At 42.7% G+C, this 18393-nt stretch overlaps 1 protein-coding gene across 3 annotated transcripts in view; it reads left to right on the forward strand.

Moving 5' to 3' along the window:
- SCAPER (S-phase cyclin A associated protein in the ER) overlaps positions 1–18393 on the forward strand; it is a 422044-nt gene that overhangs the window by 326533 nt on the left and 77118 nt on the right. For all 3 annotated transcript variants that reach the window (XM_036734646.1, XM_036734647.1, XM_036734648.1), the window contains one exon: positions 9030–9262. In XM_036734646.1, coding sequence (XP_036590541.1) covers positions 9030–9262 — 233 coding nt within the window. The remainder of the gene's footprint in view (positions 1–9029; positions 9263–18393) is intronic.

An 18393-nucleotide genomic window follows, 5' to 3' on the forward strand; every position in this document is an offset into this window, starting at 1 on the left:
GTGATGAGGAAGGGAATATAACATGAGATGAAATGGAAGAAGTGATGGTGGTCATAAATCGTAGAGGGTCTTGTCTGCCTGTGTGTGAGGGAGTTGAATTTTATTTAGCGGTCTGTGATTAGCCTTGACGCTCCTCTAGAAAGGTAACACCACAAGAAAAAAACAAGGTCATAAACCTTTCAAGTTTCTACTGGGAAAATTCTTGACCAAACAAGGGTTAAAAGCACTTACAAAACATGAGATAGGCAGTTTTACTTATATAAGATGGAAAAGGCTTTGTCACAAACAGAATCAATGCAGCTAGTTTAAGTAGGGAAAATGTTGATGGGAAAAAAAGTTTGCATCTCTGATACCCAAGAGATGTAGGGAATTAATACAGATGGAAGACGAGGAGCTAAAAGGCTTCTTTTTTCCTCCTGACACCCTGAGAGACCTTTATGCCTGTCTGTCCCCTTCAAACATTGGCTCCTTTCAGGGTTGCAGCCACTCACAGATTCTCTTTGTCCTTCTGTCCAGCTTTTCGCTCCAGATTTGTATCTTGGTAACTGTAATGTTTCCTTCTGTAATGAATCTCTGAGTAAAGCTTTATGAAATCACATGAGGCTATGTTATATGTAAGTGAGACTTTAAGGCCTTTCAGGCCCTTGGCACTGATATTTTGATTGTTTAAAAAACCTCACAGCAAAGGCCATTGTGTTACAGAGGTTTGTTCACAGTTCTATTACAAGCATGAAGAAATTACTGTATTTCTTTTTCTATTCTGATGTTACTGTTCTTTGCATAAGTAAAAGTGTCTCCTAAGCAGCTTGCCCTCAGGGAACATTTAATAGGTGAAACGCAAACCTTGTGTTCTTATATCTGCTCATTAAAGTCGTTCACTAGTGTTTGTTCCACTCGGAATTAACAGAGCTTCTGGGCTTGCCTAGACAGAGTCTTTCTAGAAAATGGGCAGCTTAGTCAAAGTCTGTAGGAAAAACCATTGGCTCAGTGTGTGCACTCCTCCAATGAACCTGGAACCAACCCTCTCCCTGAAAGTGGGTGGTCTCTGGAGGTCAGGGCTGATGTCACTCCTACCACACCTGCCCAACTCTACCTAGTCTGCAAGAAACAGTTCTTTGGCTTGGAGCTTCTGCAGGCATTTCCAGTCCCTTAACCTGAAGGTAGAAACCTAAAACCAGTGCTTGTCTTCAAGAAAAATGTTCCTTCCATAACTTCCATGGATGACTTATGGTTCAGGCCACTAGAACAGAAGCTACTCCAATGCTCCCAGGAAAAACTTGTAGTTTTTTTTTTTTTTCCCCATGAATGTAAAATTTGTCAAAATTCACTCCAGGCAGAAACTTGACATGTATAGTCTCAAGCCCAGGTGCAAAGTTAATTAAAATATTAAAGTCATTTCAGATAGACAAGTGTATATCCTTATTTCTCCACCTTCCACCAACAAAAATACTAATGATTTCATATATTTTTTACATTCCAGCTGTTTAAAAGAAACAAAGATTCTTTTTGCTGATAGTATAAATTCACTTTCACAAGTAACAGGGCATGATTAGAGAAAACTTTAACCTTCTATAGCCCAACATCCCATGCTCTGGGCTTACACAGACCAAGTTTGATCTTGGGGCCTGCCTAAGAAATCATTCTATATTTAGTTCACATTTCTACCACCTAGAGTTGCCTCTAGGGAGGCAATCTCAAAATATAGCTTGAATATAACTTATGTCTCGGTGTCCAATAACAGAGGCAAAAGGGTCCACAGCTCCTGTTCAAGTGCCCAACGTTGGTTATAGGATGACCTTTATGTCACTCCACAGAAAACACATAAAAGATGAACAGCAGCCCAAAAATAATGGATGTGATTTTCTCCCCTCTCTAAAGAAGAGCCCCACCTGACCTCCAGCCTTATGATACTGCCTGAGAGCTTGGATTCTCCCAGGAAGGGAAACACACATATAATTATGAGACAGGCAACCCTCTGACATCCCACTTCCATCTCAGATACCCACACAGACATCCAGACTTATGGTACCACCTTAAATATTTTTACTCCCTTGAGAAGGGAGATGTTTGGGAGGCACCTGGATGGCAGTTTTCCTTCCCACCAGACCTTCACTGTCCACATAACTCAGGGTAAAGCAGAAGATGAGTTTGGAACTTGTTGCCCTGTATTGTAGCTAGAATAGACCAATGCTGCTCCAGCTTCGGGACTGTGTCTTGTGATCCTTTTCTGTCTCAAGCTAGCGCTGCCCATGAACTGCCTTTCCCTCTCCCAAGTCCCTGCTTCTTATGTATCGTGGGCATATTAGGTGGTCAGATCCAGGAACCAAGCTTCTTAGAATTGGGCATAAAGCTAGAGGGGCTGAGCTCTGAATGAAGGCCAAGGACTGGAGTGGGGTCTTCCTTATTTTTAGAAATCCCTCAGTGCCTGGCACAAAGCTTTACATATCAGTCAGGTGCTTGATAGATACTTCCTGAATGAGTTTCATGGTTTCTTAGTTAATCAACATTTACTGAATGGAATAAGAGAACTACCTTAAAATCTCTTTATTATCATGCGACAGTTTAAAGTTTTCACACGGTTGGAGGGATCCCTCTGTGAAGTCTGCACTCCCAGCTGGAAGTGACTTCTCCCTCATCTTATATTGTGACTTTTTGGTGTCATGGGACCTCAGGGATTATCTGTCCCAAACCTCATTTTATAAATGAAAAACTGCATGGGAGGTACAAAGTAACTTCCAAGAGGTCAAGAGTGCTCATAATTAGGAAGGACTTTCTGCAGGATGTGATATCTGACCAGCATCTTGTGGGAAGCCAGCAGTGCTGATTGATTGACTCTAGAAAGTGGCAGGAGGTGCATTACATTTGAGAGAGAGCTTGAGGACAGAGGGTCTGGCACAGTGTGGGACCAAAGATAGACAGCTGCATGAGGGGACATTGAGAAGTTAAGTAAGTCACTCATGGACGTAGCTAGTATATGTCAAAGAAGGGATTTCAATCCAAATTTTCCTAACTTCAAGGCTGGGTCTCTACCATGCCAAGCTTTCTTTTCCTCAAAATTAAAGATTAAAAAGGCACAATAATTGGTTTTGTAGATAGCAGCTGTTAATTGGAGAAATGAAAATGAATACACCAGAATCTCAGTTATTATGGGGTCCACATTTTGGATCACTTAAGCCCTTAGTTCTCAGATGTAGGATCACAATATTTAGTGCTGAAAAGGGACCTTATTCATCCAATGTACTCTTCTATTGTAGAGAAGGTGACTGAGCCCTGAGAGAGAAAATACTGGTCCCAGATCTCATGGATGCTCAGTAACGGGATTGTCATTCAGAAGTGGGTCCTCTGGCTCCAGATCCAATGTCCCATCCCCCCACCCAACCCCGCACCATTTTGAAATACTGTGTGTACTTATCACATAAATAATTTCTGACCAAATTCACTTCCTGAGACTGATTTGACAGTCTGACTTAAGCCCTTTGTCGGTGGTCAGCCCACAAGTAGGCTGTGTCTGAAGGTTCCTTTTGGTTATAAGTGTTTAGCAGCTGCCCACTCTGGGGCATTGACATCTCCTCACTCCTTTTTCTACTCATCCCATTAACTGTTTGTGAATTCTGAATGCTAAGGTTCTCTAGGGGCGGGGAGGGGGGGGGACGGTCAACACACTGCAGTAGAGAGACTAGGAATCTACTCAGAAGCCACTGAATCCATGGACGTGCTGGTGCTCACTCTAGCGAGCTATGATTTTCCAAGTCTCTGGGCTTCTGTAAATGATAGCTAGTCCTGGACACTGACTGTAAAAGGGCCATTTTCTCTCTTTGGCTCATTGCCTCCAACTGGAGTCACTCCAGTAAAGTAGAGTCTCCCACCCTTAGACCTTCAGATACACTGGTAAATGTTTAATAACCAGCTTGGTGAGGGGTGGGAGGGTGGGGGGGGTAAAGACACATTTTAGGTTTAATCTACATTGTTAACATTTTCCCTGTCACTTTCTTAAGTCTAGACAATCAACAAAACAGTGAATCAAGCCCTAAGTTATGGCCTGATTTCTAAGTGTAAACGCTCACACTGAAAATTTAACACTAAGCTCTCTTGCAAGCTGATGTGAGCTAGCTCCAGCACATCCACCCCTCTCCTGTAACTGGTGACTTTGTAGCCAAGACCATCATTTCAGGAGGGTCCCCAGCCACACTCACGTCACTCCTGGCTCATTTTAGACTCTAGACTTTTCTATTTTCTTACCCCTGCCCCATGTGGGTACCATTCTTTTCCTCTTCCTCCCCCCCCCTCCACTTTCCAGGTCCCTTTATGTGTTTTCTTCCCCCATTAGAATTTAAGCTCCAAATGGCTAGGTCATGTCACCATTTCTCTGATCCTCTTGACCTCTGAGACCTCTCTAAAATAGGAGTTTTGCACTAGATATAAAGCAGTTTTAGTCATTTCCACCAAGAACCCAAACAAGGTTAAAAAAAAAAAAAGACAGTGAACTAACAGCAAAAAAGGCTAATCTCTAGGCCCTGACCTATGCTCACTCAGTATCCTCTCCCCTACCACCCACTACCTTTCATGCTCCCAAGACCAAGGTTGCCCAAGGTGACCTATTCCATTTGCAACAGAATTCAAACACCGCATCCCAAGCCCCTATGCACTTTACATTTGCCCTTTTGTGCTTTGGTTTTTACTCTTCTGGGCATATTTATGTTCAAGCATAGAGTATTTTAGTCTTTATGGTATAGCTGACAAGGCAGGATCAACATGTGCTTCTGGTCATTGAAGTGAGATTGAGAGTCATCCATGTAAGCATGGCCAGCAGTGCACATTGTTGGATGGGTCACCACAGAGTCTCCTCACATGTAACCAGAAGTCAGTGGTCCTCCAAGAACGCAGTGAATTCACTTCTAGAGAAATTCGGATTGTGCTTTCTAGAGATGAGTGATGACGTTAGTATGTGGCGGAATGCTAGAATTTCACTGGATCAAGAATTACACGTACTTACAAAGCATAAAATGTTAGAGGTAAAAGAAATCTTATTGATTCTAGTCCACCTTCCTCCTCTTTCAGAAGAAACGGAGGCCTGGAGAGGTAAAAGGACTTTGCTTAATTTAGCAAACATTATTCAGTAACCACTGTGTGTGAAGCTCTGGGGGAGAAGTGGGAGATGAGAAGATTCTAGATGACTCTGAGCTTATGTTCCAGTAGGGAATAAGGGAGACACAGTTATAATACACAATACTGTGGGATTAGAAGTTGTAAAAACAAATTACTAAGTGACATCCAAGGAGGGAGGTTATTACCAGATGGAGAAGACAGAAGAAGAAAAAGGCCAAATACAAACATTGGAGGATGAGTAGATGAGAGAATAGTCTGAGTCAGGATGGGAACCCAAGTGTGATGTCTCTGAAGCCTAAGGAGGAGAGTGTTCTTGCAGTAGTAGCAATGGTCATTAGAGAGTGATTGTAATAGAAAAGTTGGGGAGAAAGTCATTTGTAACAGAGTGGTCATGAGGAAACACAGCCATCAATTGTAGATAGCTTTTCCCGGAAGGGAAGCTTTGAAGGGGAGAATCGAGATGAAATGATAGCTGAATGCACTAAGAAACATTGAGGGAAAGCTCTTTTATGTCGGAGAGACCTGAGAGTGTAGGAAGTTGGGAAAGAAGGATTGAAGATGTGCCAAAGAGATGAGCACCTTGACAAGGTGCTGGAGGCGCCAGGGACGGTGGGATCCATGATGTCCTCATCGTGCCTTGGCAGAATTAGCCTGGTTGTTTGTTGCTGTATTCTATCTCTCACTGGATGTATTGTTTCATTTTCCTTCATATCGTGGTATCTCTTTGAGGTTTTATTCATTCTTCTTCATATTTTTATGATCCTCTATTGATTTGTCTGCTTGTGATGTCCGTTTTTATTCAGACTTTTTAGTTTTCTCTTTTTGTTTTGTTTTCGCTCCTTCTTTGGTCTCTCTGCTGCACAGACCGCCCCTCCCCTCTGCTAGATTGCTACATGGCCTTGGTTTCTTGTGTCGAAGGTTATGGGAGTTGGCCAGGCCCAGGTCTCTTCTCTGTGAACTCTTGGGACAAGTCGAGGACCCCATTGATAGGCCCCTTTCTATCAGGCCCAATCTTCCTTTTCCTCTAAATACTGGCACATCTTCTGTGCTGTCTCCATTTCTCACCATGCCCAACTCTCCTCCCATACTTTATGTCTTGCAGTCACTGTCCCTTTCCTTTGTGTGACTGGGAAGAGTTAATATCTGCTGCCCCTTCTAGGCTCAGGTGGCTTCAGACTGTACATTCAAGAGCCCTACAGCTGAACCTTGAGTTGGCCTATCCAGTCACTACACTGAGCATGCAAAGTGCTTTGGGAATAGGGGCATTGATTGGGAGCCCTGGGCATTAACAAATTCTGCCTTAAGGCAGTGGTCCTGTCTTTGTGGATTTAACTGTAATTACACTGTAGCTGATACATGGTTCCTTTTGAACACATGGTAGCCATATCTAATTCATCATCATTCACAAGGTGAAATTTTTTGAAAGGACTTTTCTAATTTCTTGGTGGGGCATTTGGATTAATTTTCTGGAACTCCTCGATGTAGCCTCCCAGTCCACTGCCCCACAGTAGTTGTGTGCTTTGAAAAACCCACCCTCTCTTAAAGCAGCCTAGCCCTAGGACTTTCCATTTTTAATCTGCTAAAATCACTCGTTGAGACTCACCAGCGCAGCCATGTTTTCTGCGATCGTTGTAGCAACTGTTGGCTAAACCAGAATTCTTGTCATCAGCTGAGACAGTATCAGCCACTTCTACATAAACAGTGTCCACTGGTTTTAGCTCCTTGGCTCCTTCTGCTGCCATGACCATGCCTTCATTACTGTTTGTTTGTTTATGTCACTTCCTCCCTTCATGGCATTCCCTCCTCTTCATCCTGCACATTTCCAAGGTGAGCCGCCTCTGGCTTCTTTTACCAATGTATTCCTTTTTGAAGGACCCTTCTCCCATCAGCTGGGAATTAACAAACCTGATTCACTTCCCCTGAGAAGTCTGAGGTTCTGTCCCTTGATTATCCTAAAGAAATTAGCACTTTCACTTTGTCCTTGATGCTAGAAGACTGAAAAGGTTTTCTGACAGAGCTGGTGTTCTTAAGGCTTTGTGAGCAAGGAGGCTGCCCTGGTGGTGGGGACAGGGGATTGCTGGGTTAGAGCAGGAGGCTGAGGTCCTCTGGACCAACTCCCTCACCTGGCCCAAAGAAAGTGTGTGACTCCTGGAAGGTCCCACAGTTACTTTTCCAAGTTGAGATTTGAACCCTGGTCCTCTGACTCTAGTTCCAGTATTGTTTCTGCTGCACCATCATGTCCTGGTGAATTCAGAACTTGTCAAGGCAGTTTTTAAAAAAACAAAAACAAAAAAAAAGCAACACTGCCTCCTTTGCTTGAGAGCATGTATGAGCTTGGCCCCAAGGTGACACCCAGAGGGTGAGTGGGGTCAGGAATAGAAAGTAGGCAGTATTGAATTTAAAAATGCATGTTTGCAGGTCAGTGGCTCAGACTGTAGCCCTGCTCCAGAATTGTAAAGGTCAGGTATTCCAAGGAGCCATTAGGACGCAGTAGAGAGCACCCCTCCCTGAGAGAGTTGAGTTCAGAACAATTTTTCTACAAATTAAGCAACACCCAGAGGAGTCAGGAACTTCCCCAATGGTCACTCCTTCCTCATAGGCCTGGAAGGTGTCCATGGCTTACAGAACTGCCCCAAGGAGGGCCCCCAAAAAGCAGAAATACGGAATCTGGAGATCAGTGCTCACCTAGGAGACTGCCCTGCACCTCATTGCCCTTTCACCAATAGCACTCTGCTTATCACCTTGTTTCCTACCAGTGACACCCCACCATAGCACATCCCTCTTCCCCCTCACCAGGGATGGCCAGCACCCTGCAGGGTAGCACTTCTCTAGCTGAGGGAGCTCCCCTCTTCCCTCTCTTCAGCAGCTGGCCTACAGGGAACAGCTGCTAGGGTTCCAGCCTCGAAGACCACCAGCCAGCCCTGCCCTTCACACAAAGGGTCTGCTCTGAGACCTAGAGGGGAATGAATGCTTTCTCATTGGAGGGTCCACACGAAGCCATGTCTGGTCTCTACTCACAGTTGGGTCTTAGGGAATCTCCCCTGTTCTCTGTGATCGTCCTCTGGCAGGTGGGTCCTGAGCCTCTCCTCCGGCACATCCCCAATGGCTTTGAAGAGACATGCACACTCCTACTCCATTGGTCTTTCCATTCCCTCCATGCTGCTTTTGGAAGGAGGGGGAGAACTGGCTGTTCCCAAGGGCCTGTCTCAGGGGAAACCAGCCCAGCCCACTGTGGCTTCCTCACTGCACACAAATAACTTTCATACAAAATGATAAGTGACTAAGAGAAATACCAAGGACCCTCTGAGGCCTATGGAGAAAAAAGTCATGACTCGTTGAGGATATCAGGAAAGACTTCCCGGAAGAGGTGGCATTTGAATTGGTCTTTAAAATTGGTTGGGATCCACCAGTTGGACAGGGATGAGGAAGACCTACCAAGCACAGTGGAGTGACTAGAAGGGTAGTCACCAAATCTGATCCCAAAATCTATAGGGCAGCCAGAAATACCATTTACATAATTGTCTTTTTCTGCTTTTGGTCAGTGATCTAGGAGAGAGTCAAGGAAAACTCAAAACTCTTCAGTTTTAGGGTTGAGATTCACTATATGTTAGGAGGGTGTTAAAGTCACTAATCATATTTTGTTTGTCTTTGCATAGTAAGTGTGAATTTCAAAATTCATTCTGATAGAGGAATATAGGTTCTCCTAACATAATTCAGAACCATAAATTAATGGCACATTGTGATGTTTAAATTGGTTCTGTTCAAATAGCTTTCATTATTATTATATATTAAGAGCTCATTTACTATTTCATCCATTTTAGGTTTCAATATATAAAATTTCCTAAAGATTTATGATTATATTGTCAAATCATTTAAATTCCTTTAAAAATTTTTATTAAAATGCATTTATCATATTTCTTTAGGTTTATGTTCCAGATGAAAATAATGCTATTTTGGGAAGAAATGCAAATAAACAAGTATTTGAAGGTTTAACAACTGGACTTCTCAGAATTAGTGCGGTGGTATTTGGCTGCTTGATCTCCAGTATGCCAGATGGAAACAGCCGCCTTACTGCACCCAAAATATCAGCACAGGAAATGAAAAACAAGCCCTCGCCAGCTGATGCTTTTAACAGCCGAGTTCAGGATCTCATCAGGTAAGCTATGAGACTTCTTTATATAATCACTGTTTCTGAAAAACCCAGAACAAGCATAATATAAAAGGACTAGCTCAGCAGAAATGGTTGCTCATCCATTTGCCCACGTTCCTGTTTAGTAACAGATATACAACCTCAGGTTCCTCCTCTGTGACATGGGGATAATTATAGCAACTATGTTGTGAGGATCCAACAAGACACTAACTGTAAAGCACTCAGCCTGGCTCCTGGCACGTTGCAAATACCATGTAAATGCTAGCTATGATTATTTTTAACAGCAACAACAATAATAAATGTTGCTCTGAACAGAAGCAAATGCTGATCTGAGTGTAATGAATAGAAAGCTGACATCTGAGTTAGGAAGCTCTGGGTTCAAGTTCTGCCTCAGCCACACCCTGGCTCTGTGACCCTGGGAAGTCACTTCACACTTTAGTGACTCAGACCACTCTAAGATAGGCAGTCACAGCTGATCTGCATCCTTCCAGGCAGTTTCCTCACCAGGAAGCTTTTTACACCAACAAAATCAGATCATGCTACAATTTAAGATATCTTAGCTCTCTAACTGTTTTTATATAAGTTTTGTGTCCTTTACCCATCCTAAGAAACACTTGTCTTTTCAAATAAAACTGCTGACACGGCCCATCTTTTTCAGCAGAGAATATTTGGCCCTGGTTTGTGGCTAGATGTGACAGGATGCTCTTTGGGTCACCTGTTAGGAGCAACCTTTAGCTTCCTCTGACATCACTCTTTCAAAGGGAAATATTTCCCTGTTCCCCTTCTCTTGTGAACACTGACCGCAGAATACATTTAATTTTCCAGCAAGGTTTAGCTCTAGTGATAATCAATTATCTTCTCTCTCCTCCTTTCACCATTTTGCCTTCTGTATCAACCTCTGACCCTTGGCATGCATCAAACATGTTTTCTTTCATGAGCCCAGCATCAGTTGGACTCAGGACCTCTCTTCTACATTTGTTGCTGTATTGTTCATTTCCCCTGATTTTGCAGGGCTTTCTTAGGCTTACTTGTTTCATTCAGTAGATTCCTTACCACCAGTGACCTTTTTCACTTAAGTTATTCACACTGATCCCTTTCCCCTGTTATGGTGCCTATAACCTTTAGATCTCTAACCATCTATCTTATTGTACTGCCATTTACCTCTTTGTGACCTTTTCCCCCGTGGTCTCTCCCTCAGGAGCTTCATCTCATTAAATTTATTTCCCACATATTTACCCAACTGGCTGCATGTGCATAGAAAGTGTCATGCATTGTAATTCAGTTGAACATTTACTGATGATGTGCCAGATCCTGTGTTAGACACTTTGGAAGACACAGAGATGAAAAAGTCAAAATCTCTGACCTCAAGGTGCTCAGAGTCTAGAGGAGGACTGAGATAGTTCCTCAAAAAAAAAAAATGTCATATAAGGAAGAACTTGTTAAATACAAACTAACTGCTCTAGAAATACAAAAGAGAGAATGATTAATTCCAAACTGAGTAAAAGGGAATCTTCTACACTGAGGACATGGCATTTGAGCTGAACCAAGCCTTGAAGATTGGAGAAATTTCAACAGAACAAGATGGTGTACGTCCCCAGTAGAAAGAAGATTGGAGCAAAGCCCAAAGATGGGAATGTGCAAGACACATCCAGGGAATGGTGTGCAGTCCAGTTTGGCTAGAGTGTGGCGTTCCTGTAGAGAGTGGCAGGACATAAGAAGAGAAAGGCAGAATAGTGTAGTGGGGAAACCACTGGACTTGGAGTTAGAAGAACCTAGGTTAGAGTCCTGTCTCAGACCCATCAGTTTACTCACAAGTAAAATGGGAATAATATACTTGTTTGCACTTTCTAACTCATAGGGCTGTCAGAAAGTGCTTTGTAAAGTCCTCTATCAGTTAGTGCAGGTGGATTAAGGCTAGATTCTAAGAGGGCCTTGGTAAATTTGTTTAAGCAGCCATTGTACATTTTGAGCAAAGCTCTCAACATTTTACATGGTTCCATTCCGTTAAAAAGGCCTTTGGAGCTCCACAGAACAAGACTAGCCAGCCATTTGATGCTGAAAGTAGTAGGTCTTCATTTGGCATGTTTAAAGGAAAGCTGTTTGACCTAACTAAAGATGTCTCCCCAAGGCTAGGAGAATAAAGGGGGAAGGCAGGGGAGATAAAGAAGGGACTCTGAGACAGCAGCTGCACCCCAAAACAGAACAGGGAAGATCTGAGAAGGAAGGCAGCCAGCAATGAGCCCTGGATGGGATAGGCTGCCCAGATATCCCATAAGCATCTCAAACTCAATGTGTCTAAAGCAGATTCGTTCTCTTCCCCAAAATCCTTCCCCCTTCTGCACCTTATTTCTTTCCAGGTTACTGTCATCCTTCTGGTCACACAGGTTCACAGCAAGAGAAAAATGTACAGAGAACTTCCCACCCCCCAAAATTCCTCCAAACAGATCTAAAAAATGTACTAAACCAAATCCTGAAAGGGAAATCTAGGAAAAATATCAGAGTGGGTCATTTTTCCAGCCTAGATCAATGTAAGGATACAAACAGAGAGGTCTGTTGACTCTGAGGACTGAGCACTCTGGTGCAGCAAGAGGCTTCCTGAAAGGGACCCAAGAAAGCATCCCAGGTCCAGCTCAGAGAGACCCGAAAGGTGCAGAGTACAGGAGCAGATGCGAGCTGGCAGCTCCTCAGTCACTACGACTTCCAGGACAGACTGAGGAGAGAGCCTGCTGGTAGCAGCAGCAGCTGCATAGCTTGGACACAGGAGCAGAGCAGGGGTTTGGTTCTGCCGAGTTTGAAGTCTGCAGTAGGGTAGGAATCCCAGACCAAAGGGGAGCCTGCAGCTCTGTCACTATGGATCTGCAGGGCTTCCCAGATGGCTGCTAGCAGCTGAGTCTAGCACCAGACCCAAACACCACCTTACCATTACTCAATAAACTCCAGTGGCTCCCTATTGCCTCCTGTTTGGCATTCAAAGCCCTCCATAATGTGGTCCAGGCTTCTTCCACCTTACTATGCACTCTTTAGTCAGTGACACTGGCCTTCTGGCTGTTCCACGAACAAGACATTCTTTCTCTCAACTCCAGACATGCTCTCCTTCCCTCCTCAGCTGCATTTTCTCTGGCCATCCCCCAGGCCTGGAACACTCTGCCTCCTCCGCATGGCCAACTGACATCCCCACTTCCTTTAAGTCCTAACTAAAATCCCATCCTTTGCTGGAAGCCTTCCCCAACCCCTAGTGCCTTCTGCCTCTAATTATTTGCTATTTATCCTGTGTATAGCCTACTTCGTATATATTTGTCTGAATATTGTCTCCCCCATGAGATTGTAAGCTCCTTGAGGGCAAAGACTGTCTTTTGCCTCTTTTTGTATTCCCAACACTTTATGCAGTCTCACATAGTAGGAATGAATAAATGTTAATTGATTGAGAAGGGAAATAGTTAACTTGAAAAAAATATTTGCAGCAGATTTCTCTGACAAAAATCTCATATCCAAGATACATAAGGCATTTATTCATACACACACGCACGCGCACACACACACGCGCACTCACACACACTGTGTGAATAAGAGCCATTCCTATGTAGATAAATTATCAGAGGATATGAATAGGCAGTTCTCAAGAGGAAAAATCTAGCTATGACCAACCATTTGACAAAGTATTCCAAATTAGAGATATGCAAATTATAACAATTCTGAGATTTCACCTCATGCCCATCAGATTGAAAGAGACGATACCTAGAAAGTGGCAATGTTGGAGGGGCTTTGGGAAGATGGGCCCACAATTTACCATTGATGGAACTAGAGATTAGTTTGACCTTTCTGGAAAGCAGTTTGAAACTGTGTCTGAAGCATCACTAACCTGCATACCTTTTGATCTAGCCATACCACTGTTAGGTCGATACTTCAAACAGATAAAAGACAGAGGGAAAAGACCCACATATGCCGAACCATTTTAGCAGCAGGTTTTGTTGTCCCAGAGAAGCAGAAACTGAGGAGGTCTCCATCCATTGGGGAGTGGTCTACAAATGCCATGGGACAGTTGACAAAGGCAAGACTTGGATGAACTGATACAGAGTGAACAGAACTAGAAGAACAATTTATGCAATGACAACAGTATTGCAAAGAAAAAAAATAACTGAAAGACAAGAAATTTCATCAGCGATGAACTACAACTCCTGAGGACCCAAAATGAAACATTTCCCTACCTCTTAACGGAGAGGTTATAGTCTTAAGGTGTAGAATGACACATACATTTTCAGACATGGGCAATGTATCGATTAATTTCGCCTGAATGCTTATTTACAAGCTTTGCCCGCCCTCTCCCGTTCCCCCTCCTTTTTTTTTCCAAAGGGAAGGATTTTTTTTTTTGGAGGGGAGAAGCAGGGCTAGCAAAATAAATTTAATTTTTTTTTAAATCTTAAAATACTTTTAAAAATCTTTTAAAAAGAGGTGAATCATTAATTTGAATTTTTAAATATTCAGATACATGTATATGTAATCTCTTACATATTTTAAAACCAATTCATAATAAATTACTTTTTTAAAAAATTTTTTTCAATCCTTCAAGCCACCTCTCCTTCCAGGAAGTCTTCTTCATCCTCTAAGTTCAGAGGTTTTCCTTGAATCCCTGATAGCACTCGCTGTGTGTTACTGGTACCTGTGTCTTAGCGCCCTTCTTAGACTGGAAGTGTATGGAAGACAGGCACCTAGATTTACTTATCCTTGTACCCTCAGATCCTATCAAATGTCTTCTCCATGTAATAGGCCCTCATTAACACTTGTTGGACTGGATTGTGTGTTGCTTCTAGAGAACAGTTAAGCAGTGTGGGATTATGGTGGGCCAGCCCAGGGAGTCTGACAGTTTGGCAAGCTCCAGAATAATGAAAAGTTAACTACTACCACCTTATCAACTTCAGCTTGGCTTATCAATCAAATAGTCATTAATTTTTCTTCAGATTCATTCAAGAAAATGATAAAATAATATTGAAGCTGAATCTCATTTTTTCTTATAGAAATACAGCTATCCCACCAGTTAAACCACAATGCTTTGGAAAAGAGAACTGTTTTGGGAATCATGGACCTGAGTTGAAAATCTCAGCTCTGCCACTTGCTGTCTTGGTCACTTTAGGCATCCCTTAACCTCCAGTCTTCAAAGTGAGAGAATTAACCTCCATGTCCTAGAGCCTGTCCAACTCTGGAAATCAGGCCTGCTGGTAACCAGGGAATGAGGAGCCCAAATAGGGCATGTCCTGGAAATAAGGCACAGCAGCCTGTGCATCGATATGGGGGTGGCCTGCTGAAAGCCATCCTTTGAAAATGTCATCAGAAACATTTTCTGCCATTTAAGTTACTGTATTCCAGAGTGTCTGCTCCTCCTCATCTCCTTATTATGAAACCCATGTTGTCCCTTTGATCCGTGAGGCCTTAAGCTGAATGCCTCTAAGGTTGCTGTGTAGAAGGAGTGTGCTGCCAGCTCCCCCTGACTTAAACCTTCTTTAAAAATCAAAGCTAGGGAGCCTTGTATTACCATACTTTAACCTGAGCTTTGAGAACCTTCAGATCATTGGCTATAGATGAGAGATGATATAGATGGCCACCTAGGTCCAAGCAGTTAGTTTTATCTAGATTTAGTGAGGTAACTCGATTCCTGTGAACCTAAAATGACACTGATACACACATATCAACATGTTATTTCAAATATAAAATGCAGGAAGTGGTGCAATGAAATTATGTATATAGAATGCTGTAGAAGAAACAAACTAGGTGAAATTTATTCTAGGAACTTACAAGCTTGAATAAGGACTTCTCTGGCTTTTTATACTTCCCTGCCTATTTACTTGTTGTGTCTAAGGCAAGCTCCTTACCCTCCCAGGAAAGAGATTTTTCCCTCCTTTGCATTCCATTATTGGGTGTACAGCCTATTTAGCATCTAGTGATATCCAGCTGTGTAGCATTAGCTTTTCATGTTTATGCAGATCATAGCCCCTTGCCCTTGCAAACCTATAAATCTTGAGGGCAAAGATTGCACCTTTTACTTCTTTGTATGTCCTATAATCCCAATATGAAATTAGGCCTTAATGAATAGTTTTGATGAATAAAACACATACACATTCAGGAAGAGGGAAACACAAAAAAACTTAACCTGACCCATTAGAGAATAAACAATCTTTATCTTAAGGATTAGTGTCAATACCTTAACATGGTAATGTTTTGTCTTTGTAAATAGCAGGGAAAATCAGATTGAAAAGAGAGAGAGATTTTTTAAAAGGCTGCCTAGACAATCAAGATGCATTTTTAATTGAGATTTTAAAAGAAATGATTTTATGTCATAGCAATCCCTAGCAACATAGTGAAAAAAAAAAGAAAAAAAAACAACGAACAGGAGATTTAAGGTCTAGGTCCTGTTCCCCTACTAACTCCCTTTTTGATTTTGGTTAAAGTCATTTCCCCTACTGAGCTTCTGTTTTCTTCACTGTAAAATGAAAGGGTTAAATTAGAAAATCAGAGTTCTTTCTATTTCTAAAATAATATCAGATCTCTGGGACGCTCAGTATTAACAAAAGGATGCTGCTTTGAACCAGATTGGCAATTGTTGGTCAGCACTGAACAGCGGATTTCTAGTTGTTCTCAAACAGAACAGTTGTGTGAGTATCTGATTCTTACAGAATATGGCAAAGGAGGAAACCATCTCTGAAAGAAGGGGCAACACCGAAGTCCCTTCCTCTTGCTGTGTAAGTTATGTCCCTTGGTCACAGTTGTATTGTGGTAATAATACCTCAGGCTTCTAGAGAGCTTCACAAGTCTATCAACCCTGTGAGGTGGATAGTACAGACCTCATTGTGACTATTTTACAGACAAGATGGAATCACTGCCAGGAAAGGAAGAGCCCTGGGGAGTCTCAGTTCCCCTGAGTAAATGATTCCCTTTCCCACTACATCACCTTGCCTCCCAGTCTAGGATCTATTGGTACCAAAAGCTTAAATTAGGAGCTCTGCCTGCCTGATATGATACTGGACGTATGCTCAGGAAGCAGGTTTAGGCACCTTTGAATACCCACTAGACCAGAAGCAGTATTGGATTATGACTTTAAAAAATATTTAGGTGCTTCTTTTTTAAAATTTATTTATTTTTAGTTTTCACCATTTACTTTCATAAGATTTTGAGTTCCAAATTTTCTCTCTATTTCTCCCCTCCACCTACCCCAAGACAGCGTGTAATTTGATATAGCCTCTACATATACATTCATATTGAACCTATTTTCACATTAGTCATGTTGTAAAGAAGAATTAGAACCAATGGGAGAAACCATGAGAAAGAAGAAACAAACAAAAAAAGGGGGGAAAAAGAGAGAGAGCAAATAATATGCTTCAATCTGCATTCAGATCCATAGTCCTTTTTCTGGATGTGGACAGCATTTTCCGTCGTGAGTCCTTTTTGAGTTGTCTTGGATCCTTGCATTGCTAAGGATAGATAAGTCTATCAAAGTCAGCCATCACACACTGTGGCTGCTACTGTGTGTAATGTTCTCCTGGTTCTGCTCACTTTACTCAGCATCAGTTCATATAAGTCTTTACAGGTTTTCCTGAAGTCTGCCTGCTCGTTATTTCTTATAGCACAGTAGTATTCCATCGCAATCATATGCCACAACGTGTTCAGCCATTCCCCAGCTGATGGGCATCCCCTCAATTTCCAATTCTTTGCCACCACAAGAAGAGGTGCTATAAATATTTTTGTGCATATGGGTCCTTTTCCCATTTGTATGATCTCTTTGGGATACAGACTTAGGTGCTTCTTTTACTGATGGATAAAGGCTTGTTTGTGTTAAGCAGATTCTCTCTTCCGTTTTCTTCCTTGTTTTCTCAGTCAGTCCATGGCCTTGAACGATTTCATGTTTTGAACAGTGAAAGTAACAGGAAAATTAAACTGATTCATCATATGTATCTGTGGTGACTGTCCAAGGAGAATGCAGCTTCTGTGATATACTTCAAAAAAGTCAGTAACTATTTTCCGGTCATTTCTTCCCTCTCCAAGAGGCCCCATGAAATAGTCCTCAGCATTGAACAGCTGCCACATTTGCCTATCATTATCCTGCAAGCCCAAGTGATGCCCTTGATCTTGTGTTCCACTTCCATGTTCCCACACTCTGAAATTCCTTCATTTAATCCTGACCTTTCATTATCCCCTCGCTCCCTACATCTTACAATCCCAGCCCTCTTTTTCATCTACACTGTGACCTCCAGCCCTGCCATCCCCTGGCTCTTTTCTAGACTCTCAGCACTGCTCTAGCTCCAGTCCCCTTCTTTCTCTGGTGAATCAAGTCAACCCTACACTCTCTTCTCCTCTCCTATCCCTTGCCTTGCTTTTGATGTCACCAGACCCCCGCTTTAGATTACTCCCACCGCCCTCTGCCTTCACTCCTGCTCACTTGCTGCTGAGCAGAGCTGGGTCCATTGCAGCTTCATGTTACATAATCTCAGCTGGGCCCCCAGCAAAGCGAGGCAAACCTCTTAGGTCTCCCGAACTGACCTGCTGTCCCACTTAGCACAACGGCTATTCCAGACCTGATCCTGTGCAATCCTGTCTTCTCCAGACATTTACCCCAAATTTCATCCTCACTCTCTCACTGATCTTCAGTCTTTCCTATCTGTTGGTTCCTTCTCTGCTGTTTACAAACATACCCATGTCTCCTCCTTAAAAAACCCTCACCTAGTCACACTTTCCTTCCATATCTCTGCTCCCCCTTCTCAGCTAAACTCTTCACTAGCCTGGCTTTAAAGGCTTAAGAATGCTGATCAGTGCATTAACCAACCACACATTCTGCCAGCCTCCTGGCAGAGAAGGGATGGCCTCAAACTGCAGAAAGAGACATTTATTGTCAGGCACAGCTACCATAGGAATTTGGGTTTTGTTTGTTTGTTTTTAACAACAAAAAAAGTTTACTTAAGATAGCACAGACAGCATACCACACTGGTTCAAATGGATGCCAGAGCAGCCCCTCATCTCCCTATGAGGGGTGTGTTTGGTGAGAGGAAATCAGAGATTCAGAGCTCCAGGGGACCCCCCCCCCAATAGGCCACTGAGTCCAACCCCACTATTTAACAGATTAATGGCTGGTGTTTCTATAACACTTCAAGGTT

The sequence above is a fragment of the Trichosurus vulpecula genome, chromosome 8, assembly GCF_011100635.1.
Source record: "Trichosurus vulpecula isolate mTriVul1 chromosome 8, mTriVul1.pri, whole genome shotgun sequence".
Taxonomy (NCBI): Eukaryota; Metazoa; Chordata; class Mammalia; order Diprotodontia; family Phalangeridae; genus Trichosurus; species Trichosurus vulpecula.